This window comes from Acomys russatus, chromosome 29, assembly GCF_903995435.1.
Source record: "Acomys russatus chromosome 29, mAcoRus1.1, whole genome shotgun sequence".
Lineage (NCBI taxonomy): Eukaryota > Metazoa > Chordata > Mammalia > Rodentia > Muridae > Acomys > Acomys russatus.
In genome coordinates this window covers 43,665,160-43,683,443 of record NC_067165.1, presented here as the reverse complement: position 1 = coordinate 43,683,443, position 18,284 = coordinate 43,665,160, and the positions used below count along the sequence as shown (strand labels likewise).

The 18,284-nt window shown below is 56.5% G+C and overlaps 1 protein-coding gene across 4 annotated transcripts in view; it reads right to left on the bottom strand.

Annotated features, from left to right (window-relative positions):
• The window catches only part of Chd5 (chromodomain helicase DNA binding protein 5), a 54,614-nt gene extending 36,726 nt beyond the window's left edge, over window positions 1-17,888 (bottom strand). For 3 of the 4 annotated variants that reach the window (XM_051171577.1, XM_051171578.1, XM_051171576.1), the window contains exons 1-3: window positions 17,731-17,888; window positions 7,923-8,047; window positions 1,188-1,355 (exon numbers count right to left, since the gene is read on the bottom strand). In XM_051171577.1, coding sequence (XP_051027534.1) covers window positions 1,188-1,355; window positions 7,923-8,047; window positions 17,731-17,809 — 372 coding nt within the window. In that variant the 5' untranslated portion in view covers window positions 17,810-17,888. The remainder of the gene's footprint in view (window positions 1-1,187; window positions 1,356-7,922; window positions 8,048-17,730) is intronic. The other variant, XM_051171575.1, reaches the window with a different exon arrangement.
• Window positions 17,889-18,284: the final 396 nt, after the last annotated feature.

The following is an 18,284-nucleotide window of genomic DNA, read 5'->3' as shown; positions in this document are numbered from 1 at the left end:
TCTAGGCCACAGTGTCTGACCAGCCGGGGGACACAGACCCCCATCTACAGGAGAGGAGAAAGAAATGCTTACAGTCTTGGGTGACGCCACTGAATGCCACACAGGGCCCCATCTCTGCCCCAACCCCTCAAGGACCCTTAGGAGCTGACCTTCTGCTCCTGCAGTGGAAGGCCACCCACTGCAAACACTCCCTGGGTCCCCAGCACCTATGTCCCAGAAATAGCCGGCAAAGCAAGAGGGTTTAGGAACCTGGTTCCATGAGGGACCACCTTCCCATAGCCAACCTGCCCTCTCAGACACACCCGGCCATATTCCTGGAGACACCTCTAGGAAACACAGACGCAAGCGATGATGGATGTTGATAGCGAATCCTAAACAGCTCCTGGAAGCAATTTCTCAAAACTGGTCCCCCAGGGCTATTACCAGTCACAGCTGATTCACAGCACACCCACCAGTGACTAATGGGACCACACGGGGTGTCAGGACACCCCAAATAAGCACTGCTCTCGCAGCTCTCCAGTACTCAATCATGCATAGCAGTCGGCTGCCCAACAGTGACTGTGCTCACACACTATTCCTGGGGAGACAAGGCTGCCCACTCACACCTCACAATGCAGGGGGTGGTCTCAGCTCAACTGTAACGTCTTGGGCTGCTTTCCACGTTCTTGACTAAAGGTGTTCGTGCCCAAAGGGCAGCCAGGCCCATCTTTACGGCCACAGCCACCACGCAGCTCCGAAGTCCACTGAGAGACTGCAGGGACGTCCACGTGGGCAGAACTGCAGAGTGCGCCAAATACCCAGGCGGGGCCGGCCACTCAGGACTGTCCAGGAGGTGCTAGTGCCAAAGATCCCATTTGTTGTTTTAATTGCCCCCAAACTGCTCCTAGCAAGAGGTTCCTGAGACCAAGCTTGAGTTCACGGTATCTAGCGTCCTCTCCAGACACAGCTGCATACTCGCTCGCGTGGGCAAAGCTGTTGCCAAGAGCAGTAGCCCTGGTCAGTCAGCAAGACTCTGCACTGCCGCTGCCACAAACTCCTGAGTTCTCCCCGTGTGGCTGAGACATCTGGCTGCAGGCCCCTCGCGACCCCCGTGGTCCGACATCCACAGGCAGGTACGCGCAGAGCGCTGCATGGCCTCCCTGACTCGGGCTCCGAGGACACCTCCATCCTCCGGCCCTGGCAGTTACCTTCAGGCACCCATCATCGTTCTCGTCCTCGTCCTCGTCTCTCCTTTTCCGCTTGGCTTTCTTCTCCTTCATCTTCTTTTTCTTCTTCTTGGTGGGAGAGTAGTCACTCCCTTCGCTCTCTGACTTCTCTTCCAGATCCTCATTTTCCGACAGGTCGTCATTGCTCCCCTGGAAGAGAAAGGGGAATGTGAGGGTGCTAGGCACACCCAGAATGCCAGAGACCTGGGGCAGCAAAGGCCCTGGCTAAGTTGGCCAGGTGTCATTTTTCTTCCCCCATAGTGCACTGGTGTGAGAGCGCAAGCAGAGGTGACAGACAGAATGGTGAGGTGACCTGAGGTGGAACCAGACTTCTGCAGGCAGGTGACGCGTGGCCTCGGGGCAAGCTCAGCATCTGCGCGGGTCAGAGTGGGTTTTGGGGGGGCGTGACGGGCACCGCACCCCAGGGCCTCCCGGTAGACACCATGATGGCCAAAGTCAAAACAAGAAGAGCCGACCCATCCACCAGTACCCACCCTGCACCCTTCAGCCTGTGGATGGAACCTGTGATTAAGGAATGAACCGAGGGCCAGGCCTCCAGAGACAGCCACGGTACAAGCCTGTCTCCAGCACGGCCACTCCACCTCCACGACAGAAAAGGTAAGTTAGGCAGCTCTTAAGATCGACTCGATTTCAGTTTCCTGTCTGTACGGGCAAATGGACCATTTATATGGAGATGAGGGTGTTAGAGTCAAAGCAAAGCCGCCAGAGAGATGCTGTCCCAGTGGCATGGAGGTGAGCGGCCAGAGTCGTGCCCTCCCCTACGCGGGTCTGCACGGACAGGCTGGCACCATCACCACGATTACCAGCTCGGGGCGTGTCACCCTCATGATTGCTGTGAGATATCTTCGAGATGAGCAAAGACAGGCACGAGAAGAGATGAAGAGAGCCGAAGATGTGGGGAACAAGCTATGAAAACAACAGTTGGGGAGACGGAAGAAGAAAAAAGGCAAGAAAGAGGGAAAGGAGATGAGGAGAGGCAAAGGGAGGAAGGGGTGACAGGGTCTGCCTGGAGAATCTTGGGGGGCCCCTCAGCGGAGAATGTACAGTTAGGCACGTCCCATCACATAGGCGAGGCTGGACGTGTTGCTGAAGCGGCTTTTCCTTGCAGTCCAGCTGGGAGGACCGCACCCACATGCTGTCCTGGACGCTCAGCTCAATCTGCCTTATAGGAGGCTCTTGAGCCTGCCATCCGCTAGCCGTGCCGTTGCCACATCTGCACACAGCAAGGCCTCTCTGCTCTCCCAGCATACTGACCCTGGTCTGGACCCAAAGCCAGCTCCCAGGTCCCGCAGCTTGCAATGACATGCAGCCCTGAAGCCACAGCTCCGAGGCTACGGTATGGGAAAGTGAGAGGCAGATGGGGGCATCCGCTTCCCCAGGCCCCCAACAACAGTGGCCAGTCAGCTCTCTGAAAACATGTCCAAGAGATCCAAGAGCCCCAGCCCTCTCCCCAAAAAGTAAAGATGAGAGTTAGAGGGCCCATACACTTCAGCACCACAGACAGCAGCTGCAGCCTGCCCCAGAGAGGGGACCATACTGACTCCACCACACAGGCTCACCCACCATACAGGGTGAGCTTTTGCGTGGTCCTGCCTGTGGGTCCTCGCTAGCCTGGGGACATATTCAAGTCATTGTAACAACCTGAACTTCCAGGCTGTCATCTGCACGATGACGTGAGGAACTGGGGAGACTGTGCACACAGAGGCCCTGACGTGAGGACAGCCAGGCTCAGAGACTGGGGTGGCACTGGGGTGGCACGGCAGAGCCAGTTAATCATGAGGTGTCCTCTCTCTCTCCCACAGGCCACTTATTACCAAGAAGAACCTGGAGATTCCTCCACGTCTGAAATGATTACTGTCTTGGGGCCAAGTGGTGAGAATTCAGACCAGAGTGTATTCAGAACCACAGACGCAGCCGGGGGGGGGGGGGGGGCGGGCTGGGCACACGCCTTTAATCCCAGCACTCAGGAGGCAGAGGCAGGCGGATCAATGTGAGTTCGAGGCCAGCCTGGTCTACAGAGCGAGTCCAGGATAGCCAGAGCTGTTACACAGAGAAAACCTGTCTCAGAAAAAAAACAAAAACGAAAATAGAGCCACAGATTCCCTTCACTCTTGATACAACCAGACCACACCCAGGCAAAGGCTTCTTCCTGAGACAACACCCCACGGCTTGGTAAGCAGGGGTACAGCGAAGGTAACTGTCCGACTTCTTTCCACAATGACAGGACCAAAGCCAGCTACATGGGTCATGGCAGTATGGGTGACAGTATGGGTGACAGTATGGGTAGACAACATGACTGTGACCTGGTAGCTGGCCTGAGCATCTACTGGGAAGACACTGCAATTGAGCATTCAGGGGAGGCCAGAAGTGGCCAGCACAGCTTGGAGCATGGGCACAGAGGGAGCGCAGACAACAGAGAGCAGGAGGGAGGCACTTGGAGGCAGCAGCCTGGGCAGACCACCTATGGGAGCGGAGCCAAAGTACATCCAGAGCTGTTAGGGGCGGAGCCAAAGTACATCCAGGGCTGTTAGGGGCGGAGCCAAAGTACACTCCAGAGCTGATAGAGGCAAAGCCAAAGTACACTCCAGAGCTGATGGGGGGCAGAGCCAAAGTACATCCAGAGCTTTTAGGGGCGGAGCCAAAGTACACTCCAGAGCTGATAGGGGCGGAGCCAAAGTACACTCCAGAGTTGAGTAAAAGGGCAGTGGACAGAGCTGGAGCCCTGGCAGAACGGACCTCAGGCTTTGAAGCTCCTTTTCTCCACCCATCCACCAAAACATAGGCAAGATGGCCCGCTCTTATTCCACCCACGAGGAGAGAAGTCTCTGACCTCCAGCCCCGAGCCCCAAGCCCGTCTCCTCCTCTGCCCTGCCTCTTCCCAGTGAAGCCAGCATAGCCTGGGTCACCCCATGACAGTGGAGTGCAGGATGGGTTGGTCTCCCGGCAGAACCCATGCCAGCTGCTCCTACACTTCCACTCCTGGGCCTCCTCCTCCCCCTGACACACACCATAAAAACATCTTGCCTCATGGAGAAGATGGTGAGGGGGAACGCTGCGAGTGGATCCGAAAAAGCATCCACGGAGGAGCTGTCAGCAGGACCTGGGGAGACTAATGACACTGGAGAGAAGGGAAAAGCCAAGACAGAGAGGAGGAAGGGCCACTCGGTATCTCTGAACTTATTGGGGTGCACACCTTTAATCCCAACACTTAGGATGCAAAGGAAGCAGACGTCTCTGAGATTGAGGCCAGCCTGGTTTATATGCCAAATTCCAGGCCATCTACTGAGACCCTGCTCTAAGAAAGAAGCTTACTGAGGAATATGAGGAGGTGGGCCACACCCCCATTCAGGAAGGAGACACAGACCACTAAGTGCCCGAGAAAGCTCACAGGCTGACCTCGCCCTGAGGTCTGAGGGCAACAGAAGCACGCACAGGCTGCGCAGTCAGAGTGACACCTGGGCCTTGGACCTCGGCACCGTCCTGGGTGTGACTGCCAAACGGAGCGCTCGAGGATGTGAGGGGACACATGCAAAACACCTCAGATGCCACACCCAGGTCTCTGCTCAGCCCCCCTTTGCCTGGTGAGGGCACAGCATACCAGCCGTGGCTAGTGGGGATGGACCCCAAGTAGACAGTCCAACAGCACCCTTTCTCCTTCCCCACGCCCCACTATCTGAATCCATTCCTCCTGTCTCTCCCCTCCCTCTATGCCCAGAACACACATCATATCTCCCGGGGGGCAGGGGGGCCACGAAGCATTCAGACTCAAAGGAGTTGATCATTCCCGACTTGGGGTCCTTCAAGACTGATAGGGGGAAAAAGGGAAGAATGAAATATGAGCCTTCCCATTCACCAGTGTTATAAACAGTTATAATTTAGCACTGAATAATTGGTTGCTATGGCAACCGCTGCAGTACAGGTTGAAATCAGTTCTCCCTCCTGCGCTCCGGTCTGACAGGGAGTTTCATCTACATATGCTCAGGTTCCGGCTGCAGCCCGGTTATTTTATGTAAATCAGGAGGCATGCTTGCTGCTTGCCTGTGCCCCCACCCAAACCGCTGCTTAGAGCCCACCTGCTCCGGCCCCCTCTGAGGCTCACACCACAGTCACCTGGTGGGGGATGCAGTGGTGGGGCTGATGGAGGAAGCAGATTCCCACACCCGTGATCTGGGGCTGCGGGGTGGGTGGGCAGACAGATCTTCCGCTCTTTGTAAATAGCATGCTATAGACTGCCACTCCCCCACCCCCAGATCCTGCAGCTGATGAGAGCCAAGCTCTCATGGATGAATAAAGAGAGGGGGCACCCCTGGCCCGAGGGTCACCTCCGGTGCTCCTCTTCTGGAAACCTTGACTATCCCGGTGTTCCTCTCTTTTAAGGAAGCAGTACTGCATCTCATGAGAGACAACGGGGCCAAAGCGGGGGATGGAAGGGAGGGAGATGAGATAGGGGAGGGGAGATAGGAAATGGAGAGAGAGAGAGAGAGAGAGAGAGAAAGAGAGAGAGAGAGAGAGAGAGAGAGAGAGAGAGAGAGATTAATAAGGCAGAGAAAGGAAGCGCAGGCCAGAGGAAGAGCCCGTGTGTGAGACTGAAAACAGAACCAGAGGAAAACAGCACAGAAAAAAACAAACACATCCTCAGGAAAAAGAGGGCAAAAGACCCAAGCCAACTGGAAAGACTACCTGTGACTGTGGTCCCAGAAAGAGGGACAAAAAGAAAAAAAACAGCCTCCCTTGCCCTTAAAGGTTACCAGACCCTCCAGCCCACACGCTCTCCACCTGCAGCCTCCTTCCTAGCCGGAAGCCCTGTGGCCAGGAAGGAGTGAGAAAGAGGACAGCCCTGCTTAGAATGGAGGCTCCCTGGGAGCCCCTGTTCAGGCTTACATCGGGCTTAAGTCCCAGCCTATGGCCTGACATTGGAGAGCAAGTGGAGAGCAAGTGTCATCAGCCATGAGGCCGAGGACCAGAGTCCCCCAGAGCTGAAAATAGTGACAACAACAGATTGGGAGTTCACACCCTCAACCAGAAAGTCTGAGCACCTGATTCCCAGGGCCTCACAGTCTCCACTGCCCAGCCAGGGACAGATCTGCAGGGGCAAGGGTCATTGTCAGTAGGGGGCGCTGGCTCAAAGCAGGAGCTGGTTCCCGGAACCGCTTCAACAAGGAGTTCTCCTAACCCGGGGCCTGCTCTCACATCCTGCCTCTATGTCCTCGTCTGGATAATGGGACAGAGAGCTTCGTGACACCTTGAGGAAAGCCTTAGAGTATAGATGGGTCTGTGACCCAGAACCCTCAGCAAGCTGCTTCCTTCCTTCCTTCGTGCTGGGGATAGCTACAGACTTGCCCTGCAGTAAAGGGTGGGTGTTCTGGGAGGAGACAGACACATCAGTCCCAGACATCACACCAGACTACACACAGTCATGACAGGCACAGAGTCAGCTGAGGGTCAAAAAGACTTCAGGAGAACAAAGGCTGGTACACACACACACACACACACACACACACACACACACACACACCGACCCATGCATGCATGCACACAACAAGAGATCAGACAAAGATGCAAAGCAAGGATGGCTGGGGTGAGCTAGAAGAGGCCACTGAGGAACTCGGCCGGGGGTTGACCATGTATTGCTGAGGGAACCCTTAGGCTAGGCTATTCTCACACGCCCGGACAAGACACTGAGACAAGAGAAAACACACAGGCTGCAGGTCCCCCTACAATGCCCTGGATCCTCCCCACAGCTGGCCCTTACTTGCTGGGTCTGACGTGTTCCCAACACAGGAGAAATAGAAAGAGGACACAGTTGAGACATAGGAGGGCAGTAGCTCTCACCTGCCCTTCACCATCACTTTCTCCCCATGAGGGGCTCTTTGCTTCTGTCTCCTGGCCTGCATTCTGAGGCCCCAGAAAGGCCATCTCAAAGCCTTGCAGTGTCTTGTTTTTACTGAGGGACAAGCAAGAGGCCCTCACTGCCTTCGGGGGACCCCCAAGTACCTCTACCCTCCCTCACTTATAAGGAGAGGTGTATCCCCCACCCTCCTGGCAGGGCTGCCTGGAGATGTGGGAGGGGCGAAGACAGAACTTAGCTGAGTCTTGCCCAAGTGAGAAAGACTTTAAGCTACACGCCTGCCTCAGTTTCCCAACCCCATCGATTTCCAAGGCTTATCCCAGAGATGAAGTGAGCCAATATGACACACATTGGAGGCATACTGTCAGCAAGCATGCCACCTCGCCTCTGCATCCTTGAGTCACAACTGCTCCTATACAGAGACCCCAGAATCAGGAAGTAAAAAATAGGACTGTTAACATAAAAAACAAAAACAAACAAACAAAAAAAAAACCATGAGCACACACAGCCAGTCCCTCCTCACTTTTTCTGCACTCAAGTGTTTCTCTGAGTTTCTCTGCACTCAGTGGGATTTGCTGAGGAGACAGAGGCTCCTGCAGAGCAGCCAGGGAGAGGGCAGACTGCGCTGGGGCCAAAGGCCAGCCTGTGGCTACAGGGTGAGGCAGTGCAGACAGACAGCCAGTGACAGTGTCATGGTGTTCCAGCTCGGGACAGAAAGACAGCTGACCCTCCAACCTTCAGAAACAGAATGTGTCCTTGTCATCCCAGGGGCGTTTCTGCGTGACACCTCCATGAGTCTGCGTGCAATTGAAGGCTCACACCCCGCCCTCTAAGTGGCTCTCTCTCACCTCTTTCTTCTTCCGTTTCCCCTTAGACTTGTTCTCTTTCGTCTTCTTTGGCTTCTTCTTTGGAAGGCTCACGGGCTCTGCAGGGAAGAAGTCCTCAAACCCTTCAAGGCCACCGTCTTCTTCTTCTGCAGGGAGAAGGGGCAGGGGTCACCTTCAGGGTCTCTCATCCAGAACCAGAGACACAGCCATGGGATCCACACACACACCACCTGGATCCAACCATGCCAGATCACAGCCATGTGACCACAGTCCTAGGCCAAGCGACAACAGTCACGTCTACGCAGGTGGACGGCACAGGCCACCTCCCATTGCTGGACTTTCTTCCCTCCTCTCTAAGAAGGGATAATAATCACCCAGTCCCGACTCCAAAGACGAAAGCAAGCGTCTAACCTGGTGTCCTTACTGACCTGGGGGAGACGTGGCCTCATGGGACACCAAAGTCATCCCTAACTGGCCCAGGAGGGCTGGGGCCCAAGAGAGGCCAAGCTAAGTAAGGCCTGCCCTTGCCTCCAGAGGTTCACGTACAGCTGAGACGTGACCGTGGATATAAGACAACAGGGGTCCCATCAGCCACAGACTTACTGGGGTCAGAGTAGGAGAGATAAACATGTGCGGGATTGGGGCCGGACGTGGGTGGCGCACACCTTTAATCACAGCACTCGGGAGGCAGAGGTAGGTGGATCGCTGTGAGTTCAAGGCCAGCCTGGTCTACAAAGCAAGTCCAGGCCAGCCGAGGCTACACAGAGAAACCCTGTCTTGAGAAAAGAAAGCAAAACAAAACAAAAACCAAGTGTGGGATGGAGAGCAAACTAGTGAGAGAACAGGATGTTTATTTATCCCCTTAGAAGTCGAACCACTTCGTTGGGGAGCTTGGATGTTGCCAGCTGAAAAACATCCTAGCAGAGACTCTGAGAGGAAATATATATATGAGCCAAAAACAAGAGGCTTGAGAGCAAGGACTTGGGATTGTTTTAGCTGTTCATCCCTGAACTTCAAGAGTCGCTCCTAGAGAGAACTGCTCCAGGGAAAGCTTCAAGGCTTTGGACTCCAGCTGAGGCTTCAGGTTCCGGTTGCTCCAGGTTCTAGAAGCAACTTTGATGGGATTGCTGGTTTGCTGAGATCCTGCTGATTACGCCAGGAGAATCGTTAATCGGAACTGATATCTTTAAGGTTTCATTATTGTTTTTTTTAATCTCCTATTGTTTGGGTTAGTGGGGTTGTAAGGCTTGTGTAAAAAGTTCATAATAAAATATAGTTAAGAAAATTGAGCCTACAGGTCGGCATTACTAATCAGCCATGGGCTTGATAGAATTTCTCTTTGTTGTTGTTTGAGGCAGGGTTTCTCTGTGTAGCCCTGACTGTCCTGGAACTTGCTTTGTAGACCAGAATGGCCTTGAACTCAACTCAGAGCTCTGCCTGCCTCTGCCTCCCAGTGCTGGGATTAAAGGCATGCACCACCTCGCCCAGAACTTCCATTTAATGCGGGATTCCAGACTACATTGCTCTCTACCCAGCAGGAAATTGGTACCCACGCCCAAATTAGATGCACAGGGCTAGCAGGGATTTCAGAGATTGCTCCTGAATCCCAAATTTCCTCATTAGCTTCAAGGATTTCAGGGCAAAGCCAGACACTGGCTGAGCATGCATTGGGGAAGAGCTTGCTAGCTACCCAGTGGAGCCAAACTGGGGCACTTATGGTGCGGTAAGAAATCCTGTCTGACCCAGGCACGTGGTGGTGCACACCTATAATCCCAACACTCTGAAAGGCAGAGGCAGGCAGAGCTCTGTAGCCAGGGCTACACTGAGAAACACTGTCAAAGAAGAAGAAGAAAGAGGAGGAGGAGGAGGAAGAAGAAGAAGAAGATCCTGTGATCCTGTCTGAAGGTAACAAGGCCAAAAGTGATAGAGAAAGCACCATGTCTTCCTCTGGCCTACACGTTTGTGTGTGCCCACACACTCAGGTGTACACACCACATACAAGCCTGGTTTTTTGTTTTTTGTTTTTTGTTTTTCTTTTTCTTTTTTAAGTAAACTCCAAGAGGAAGGAAGGTGGGCTTAGGGGACTGGGGTCATTAAAAAGGTGGCTAGTCTGTCCCCAGCTCACCTTCAACCTAGAAGAGACTTCCACGGTACTGGGGGGGCATGGTCAGCTGGAGTGTGACTCCTACCCACTGGGGAAATCTAAGGCAAGACGGCATTCCCGTGCACCAGACATGACCTGAGAGGTGAGGTGGTGAGGGTCATCGCAGACACAGCAGTAAGAACCAAACCACCCAGAATGGATCAGATGGCCACGCAGAGGCCAAAGGAGAGGGAGATGGCCATCCAGAGGGGCAGAGGCTTCCAGAATAATGCAGCTCCAAAGGCCCGAGGACTTCGCCAGCCCATAACCTGGTTGTCCTGGCAGATGCCTCCTGTCCCGGCCTCCTGTGCTGTACACAGTGAGTGTCTAGGGGTGACCCGAGGAATAAAGGCTTTGCTTTGCGTGTGTGCACAGAGAGGCAACACCCATGCCTCCGGCCCCACACAAGCCTACCTGCCAGCCTCTCTTGAGGCCCAGAGTCCCATGGGAGGAAGACATATTCCCACTGGGTTTCTGTAGCTCCCTATATATACCCAGAGGCTGACCTCAGTCGCACATACCCCACCCTCAGAGGGCAATCCATGGCCCCAGTAGCTAAGAAGATGCCCCTGCTGACCCCTACATAGTCAATCTGCACGTGTAGAGCCTCCCACAGGAACGAGGCACCCCTCGACACCAGGCCCCCATCCAAGGAACAAGCCCTGCCTGCCTGCCAGTACAGCTCCCCGGAGTCTCCAGAGCAGGGATGGAGTGCGCCAAAGTTCCAGCCCCTCCCTACTGTAAGAATGGGAACCCAGAGAAGCAGCCAGCAAACAGAGGAGGAGGCAGCGGCAGGCTGCAGGCAGCACCGGGAGGTGGCCTGAGTAGTCCAAACGCTGGTCATCCCTGAAGGACCACCACAGTACATGCTAAGCTACAGAGATGGGCAATGCTGAGGCAGGGTCCGTGGGGGGGGGGCGGTACAGCCGATGTGGGGTCGTGGCAAGACTCCAGAGCACAGGGGAGTGGGCAATGGGGCGGGTTCCTGACTTGGGCTTATGTAGGCCAAGAATCCAAGCTGAGGCCAGGCAGGTGTTACTGGAAGTCAACCTGCTGTTCCTCTGAGCTCCCGATGTGCCAGAGGCAGAGAAAATCTACAGAGGCCCGCAGTGTGGTCTGGGAGTTGAAGAGCCTCAGCAGCAGCACTGAGGGATGGCAGAAGGCCAGGCTAGGGTGGCCAGTGGGATACCCATCCACACCTGGGTACTCTCCCAGCACCACAGGCACCACCCAGACAGAAGCGCCCATCCCCTGGTCTCGTATGTAACCAGTTATGTAACAGGCTCCAAGCTGATGCAATCTCAAGGGGACCTTCTCCCTCCTGCCTGCTCTGGGCAGTCCTCTGTCTCCACCCAGCAGGGGAATCCCCAGACTTAGGAAGCCCGCCCAGCACATATGCCCTCAGCTGATCAGCTAAAGAGATGCTGCGAGGCGGGGGAGGGGGGCTGTGCACAGGTGGCTAAGAATGTTCTAGAAGGAACCCTGTGTCCTACCCATGGATACAGAAGAGGGCAAGAAGGAGTCCTGAACGTAGACCCCATGTTCATGTACAGACCACCCTCCTCCTCTTCCATAAGGCGGCCTTACAGCCCAAGGCTGCCTGCTTAATAAAAACATAAAAATAAAAATAAAGAAATAAAAATTTACCCCAAGGAAACTTTCAGAGCTCTCACATGAGGATGGGGACCCAACTTTGACCACACCTACCTCCAGCAGGCACTTCCTGTCCCCACATTACTTCTGGTAGCCCTGAGGACACCTCAAGCCTGGCCCTCTGTAACACTGGATCCTACCCCATCACCCCACACAACCAGTCCTCACTGGCACTTGCAGCCCTCGCTTCCCCCATGGACCATCCCCCTCTTCATCAACAGGTCCTGGGCCTTCTAAAATCAAGCTTGAGAGTCACCCACCCCTCAAGTAACCCCACCACCAGCCACACCCAAGTCTCAGGCTTGTGCCTTCACCCCAGTTCCTCCTTCCCACAGCCCCATCCACCAGGGGCAGGTCAGAGGCTGGCTTTAGAACAAAGGGCATGTGGCCAGTTGGGGGGGGGGGGTCACAGGATTCTACTACCCTGGAGTGAGGGGATCCAGAGTGGGGGCAGCCGGCCCATAAAACAGTTTGTCCTGCCAATTATCAGCCCCTGGAGGCTCGCCCCATTGCCCTTCTGGCCTGCCTGGCTGTACCCTCAAACACCAGCCCTGCCTGGCCCAGGCCCCATGGCTCCATCGATCCCAGCCAGCTATAATTAGGACCATTAGCTTGGTAACTCCTCACATCTTAAGTGGCCCCAGTCAGAGCAGGAATGAGGAGCAGCAAGGAAGGGCTACTTCCGAGACTTGAGGTGGGGTCAGCAGGAAGATGAAGGACAGAGTGAGTATGGGGACAGAATCTGGCAGGGATCTGGCAGGGAAAGGCACAGGCTCTCTGCCAGGCTCTTGTTAGCTGGCGACACACACACGAGCAGGCCTATGTTCTCCAGCCACAGCTGGGGGGGCTGGGTGACCCCAGCAGTGGCGCTGAGCCAGGTATGGCGGCACAGGCTGCTAATCTCAGCACTCCACAGTCCAAGGAAGGGTTGTGGCAAAGTTCAAAGACATCCTGGGCTACATAGCAAGACCTTGTCTCAATAAAACAAGAAGACACTGCAATGCACCCCCCCAACCCCCGTTTACAAATGAGACTCTGAGAGCCCCACCACCCGCCCATATCTCAGTCCCGCCACTGTCCTGTCAGGGACTACAGCCATGTGGCAACTCAGGCCATAGGCACATGCTGGTTGGTATGTGAGTGGCCCCCTAGCTCCACCCTCCAGGCCTTGGAATGGCCAGAACCCAGCATTTCAGCAGTGTACCCTTGTGTACCAAGCTCATGACTGCACCCCAGGATCCAGGCTTAGGTCGATTCTGGATCAGTTGTTCACAGAGCCTGAGAGATTGGGGGAGGGGGTCAAGATAGATCTAGGAACCAACACCCAGGGTGAAGCCCTGCCAGGCTCCAAGCCCCGCCTCCTCTGAGGAAGACCAAGTCTCCAGGAAGCTTTTCCCACAGGGCTGTGGTAGGAGCTGGGACAAGGCCTCCACCACCAATGTCTGAGGAGAACAAGTAGGTCAAAGTTGGGGACCCAGCTCAGTCCACCACCCTTCCCAGAATGCAGGGAATAGGGGCTCCTCCTGTTTCCAACCCCCAAGCCCATCTCCCAGCAGGGAACAGGGCCACCTAGTGGTCAGGAAGAAGGCCAGAGACGCCCAAGGGCTTCAGACCACCACCGCCTCTTCCTGGCCAGTGGCCCCAAAGGCCTGCCCACACTGCAGCCTTCCTCCTGGGCAGGGGAGAGATGCAGATTTGTGGACACAAGGCCTCCTAGGCTGGGCAGCTCAGCAGTGCAAAAAGAACCCAGGAGGGTCACAGGGTGGAGAAACACTAGGGCCAGGACTTCTGGACACTGGGAAGCCTAACGCTCTCCTTCATCTCTGGACCTCCCCAACCCCATCCCCACCCCCACTGTGGCACAGGCCTCCCAGCCAATCCAGAGCAGGGCTACCGCCCAAGGAACGATTAATAATTTATTTATGACATTTAACAAAACCCAGACATCACCTCATTGGCATCTCATAAAAGAAAGTGGCAGTCCTGAGAGCAAGGGGAGGAGAGGGGCCGAAGAGGCTCTTTTTTTGTTTTATTTTGTTTTTGTTTGTTTTTTCAAGACAGGGTTTCTCTGTGTAGCCTTGGCTGTCCTGGACTTGGTTTGTCGACCAGGCTGGCCTCGAACTCACATCGATCCACCTGCCTTTGCCTCCCCAGTGCTGGGATTAAAGGCGTGTGCCACCACAGCCCGGCTCCGAAGAGGCTCTTATCCTAAGTGCCTGGAAGCTGGGATAGCGAGCACAGGCCGGGGAAGCAGGCAGAAGCCCCGCCAGGGCAGGGTGTGGGCGGATGGGAAGAAAGCAGCAAGGAGTGAGAGACATGGAAAACACTGGAGGCGCGGGAAGAGAGACGGGGGAGAGAGAGGCAGAGATGCCACACTGAGCAGATCAAGCCTGGCAGCGGGGACAGAGCAAGAGGAAGACCCAGGGAGGGAGAGGGAGAGAAAGACAGAATTACCGACTTCTCTGCAAGAGCCCCCAGAAGCCTGACAAGGTGGCGCACACCTTTAATCCCATCATTCGGAAGGCAGAGGCAAGAGGATCTTTGCGAGTTTGAGGCCAGCCTGACCTATATAGAAAGTTCCAGAACAGCCAGGTCTGCACAGCAAGGCCTTGCCTCAAAGAAAGCGCTCCCAGAAAGTTAGACAACATGCACTCCTCAGTACCTGACTCGAAGGTGTTTGAGAAATCCCCGTTGAGAAGGTGGACGAATAGATGGAAGAAAATCGGATGGGAGTCAGGGTAGATGGACAGAAATGAGTTTAGTGGGCAAACGATGATGGGTGACTGGATGGGTGCACGCAGAAATGGCGGTGCGTGGATGGACCACTTGTATGTGGGTAGACGGATGGTGGGATAGATGATGGATGGATGGAGAAGAATGGAAAGATGGTAGGTGAACGGTGTATGTCAGATAGGTGGCAGATGGATGGCTGGATGGCAGGATGGCTAATTGGCTGGTATTGTGGATTGATAATTAGGTGCTTGAGTGGGTGTTGGATACAGTCAGGCTCCCGGGAACATCCCTACTCCAAATTGGCGGGGCGGGGTGGGGGGGGGGGAAGCTTACAAAGCACGGGCCCTTGGGAATCATGGCAGTGATTCTCTCGTCACCTCCAAACCTAACAAACCTACAATGCTCACACAGATAGATCTGAAGGATGGATGGAGGTGGTCACCAGGCTGGTCCCCAGGGCCAGACCCTACCCAGCCAAAGAGTGGTCGGGCCCAGCTTGACAGTGACTGAGAGAGGACTGGGCCAGCCAGGCAGGGAGACCTGCAGCCCAGCAGAGCCCACCTCAGGTGTCTCACTCCCAGCCATCCTCCAACCCGGGTTACCTACTAGAGGAGAGTGCAAGTCCCAGAAACATGTCCTCAGGGAGGCGGGACAGCCATCCATCCCCTTTGGATGGTGCTAACTGCACCTGCCGTGGTTTGCTATGGATCTGTGATGCGCTGGGCACTATGACCTGAATGTTCTATCTATACCATCTTATGAGGCCTCACAATAGCCTTCTGTGAGGTAGGTGGTGCTGGACTCATTCTACAAGTGGGGACACTGAGGCACGGGGTGGAGGGGGGTTGTCCGAAGACCACAGGACTAGCAAGAACAGTGTTGGGATGTAAGGCCTCCTCCACCCATCCAGCTCTTTCTTAAGTCCCCCCACCCCACCCCTTTGACCAGCACACTCCCGTGGGACTCCTGCAGCTGCGAACCTCTGAGCCAGCAGAGGTGGGAGCTGGCTCCACTTTCCTCCTCACAGCAGGCCCATTCGCCCACCATAAAGCCAGAGAGAACTGGCCCAGGCAAAGCCCAGCTGCTGAGGGTTGCACATGAGTGTGAAGGCTTGCAACACCATCTGGCTGGGGGTGGGGGGTCTAGGAGGCCACTTTCATGAAGGTCTACACAACACTGCAGAGGACGAGAGGTGGCTAGCTACTGGGCCAGGCAGCCAACACTGCAGACAGACATGAGGACTAGGATAGGACTGTCCCCGCCTTCAAGGGACCAGGAATGACCTAGAGACTCCTCACTATTAGACACACAGTCTTTTGGATACCCTCAGTTTCAGGTGTCAGTCCAGATTGTAGTTAAGGGACTCCACTGGGGGGGAGGGCGGGGAAGGACCAACAGAGGAAGAATAACAAGGTTCTGGAGAAGAGGAAGCAAATAACCCCTAGAAATGGGTCTGAGGGTCCGTGGTGAGGATGAAAGAAGGTGCCCCATAATGCACTGAACCCATATGGACAGAACTTGTGAGAAAAAGGACAGAAGGAGTCAAGCAAAGGTCAAAGCCAGGGCCCAAGGACAAGACAGCACCTGCAGTGTTCCATAGAAATACTGTGGGGCACCAGGTGTCAGAGGCCAGCGAGGCAACATATGAACAAAGAGCGCTGGGAAGGATGGATGGGCCAAAGGGTCCAGTTCTAAGCGGGGAAGGTCACTGACCAATGCTTGGGAAGTTCTGGCGAGGGCCTGCAGGAGAGGACAGAAACTTAGACCAGGGACCTGGAAAAGTGCTGGAGCCCCAGAAGGCTCCGGGGGCAAAGCAGTCAGAGCAATTGATAGACAGCACCCAGAATTCCTGGCGGGAGAGACAGGAGCAGGTGTCTCCTCTGTATGGCTTTGGAAGAGCTCCTGACGGCCAGAGAGACATTCTCTCCAACCTGAGTGGGGGGGGGGGGCAGGAGGCGGGAGGGGTGGGCAGGAAGAAGACTGGACCAAGATCCAACCCCTACAGCCCCAACAGTGAAGTCGGGAGCCCGACCATCGAGGGGGCACCCAAGACTTCATCAAGCCCTACGCTCTGAGGCAAGCAAGGTCAGGCAGGAAGGAGAAGGGGACACTGTTGGGTAACTCAAGTCCCAGAACGGGGCCTGTTGATACACACACTGTCCATCGCCCCTGTCGATACTACAAAAGGCCACGCCCCAACCACCACCAGGGATCTTGGAAGAGCCAGGCTCCTAAGCAGAAAATAGCCACAGGTTTCTCTACCTATGCTTGACCTTACTGTTTCCTTCTGAGAGAGAAGGTCTGGGTGCTTCAGCCTGGGATTTAGGGGTCAACTACTGGAAACCATACCCCTGCACACCTGACCCCATGGAAGGCTCTTGGCCTGGCTGAAAGGGGAGGGGCTGGGCAGCAGGTTCCTGCAGGGGGGCTCATGACAGCTTTAAATCCCCTAAACAAGCTGGTCAGCAGAAGAGGAGGCTGGGGGACAGGGGGTGTGGCCCCTGGTGAAGATACCAAAGGGCCTGGGAGGTGCTGCTCTCTCCTGCAGAGCAGGAGCTGGGGTGCCAATGTGTGATATAGTCCCACCCATGGGGATGTAGATTCCTGGGGAAAGGAGGCCCTTCTGGCCTCTCACAAGTCCCTCCTAAGTCCAGGAGGAGCCATGGACTTGGGAAGCTGCGAAGTGATGCCCCTCAGAAGGGAGAGAGGGCCGCTGACAGGGTGAGGCCCTGCCAGGACAGGAGCAGTTAACTGAAGAATCCTGTAAGGTAGGTAACCCCTGAGGCACAAACACCATGGAGGCTGAATTCGGAGAGCCAATTGGCAAGGGCAGGGGCGGTGGCCCTGGGGCACCAGGCCCACGGGCAAGGGGGCAGGGTGGGCTGGGAACCCGGCGGGTGCTAGCGCGCATAGCACACCGGGCGGCCTGGGCAAAGTGCTGGGAAGCGACTGTCAGGCACCGGGAGTCGAAGCCCGCGCGCCACGGGCTCGGGTATCGCCAGCTCCCCACGCGCGGCCCGTCCTCGCCCCGCCCGCAGCGCGCGCTTCCCGCCGCCTTCAAGGGCACGCGGGCTGACCCCGGCGGCGCCGCGCCCCCTTCCCGCCCCGCAGCTCGCTCAGGCCCCCGCCGCGGGCTCGCCCGGGGGGGGGTGTCCCCTGCGCACCCCGCCCCGCGCGCCGCGCCCCGGAGCTCGCCGGTCCGGCGCCCTTGGCCAGCGCGGCGCCGGCGAGGCGGGAACGCAGCCCGCAGTCCCGCGCTAATCCCGCGACCCGGGCCGGCAGGTCCCCGCGCCCCCTCACCTGACATCTCCTCCTCGTTCTCCATCTGCTCCGCGAACAGCCGCGGCAGCTCCTCCTCGGTGCCCAGCGGGCCCCGCATGCCCGGCGCGGGGGGGGAGGGGAGGTGGGCGCCCCCCTCCCGCCGGGCGCGGTGCCAGCCTTAACCCGTGAGCTGCCGGACGGACCCGCGCGGCGGGCGAGGCGGTCTCGGCGAGAAGATGGCGGCCGCCCGCCCCCCCGCCCCCCCAAACCTCCCCCCCCCCGTGTCGACCCCGCAAGCTCTCGGCCGCCTCTGCCCGCACCCGCCAAGCCCGGGCCGCTCCGCCCACCGCGCCCCGCAGCGCGAGTCCCGCAGCCGGCCGAGGGTGGCGGCGGCAGCGCCCGCGGCACGGCGGCACGGCGGGGGGGCGGCACACATGCCCGGATTGTGACGTCCAGTCTGGTTGCTGTGGCAACCCCATCCCATCGTTCCGCCAGCGCGACTAGTTAACAGCAGAGAACAAGTTGCGGGGACTAGTCTTGAGCAGTCTGGTGAGGCAGCGGGGTTGAGGGTCCGCGGGGGTGCCGGGAGCGGT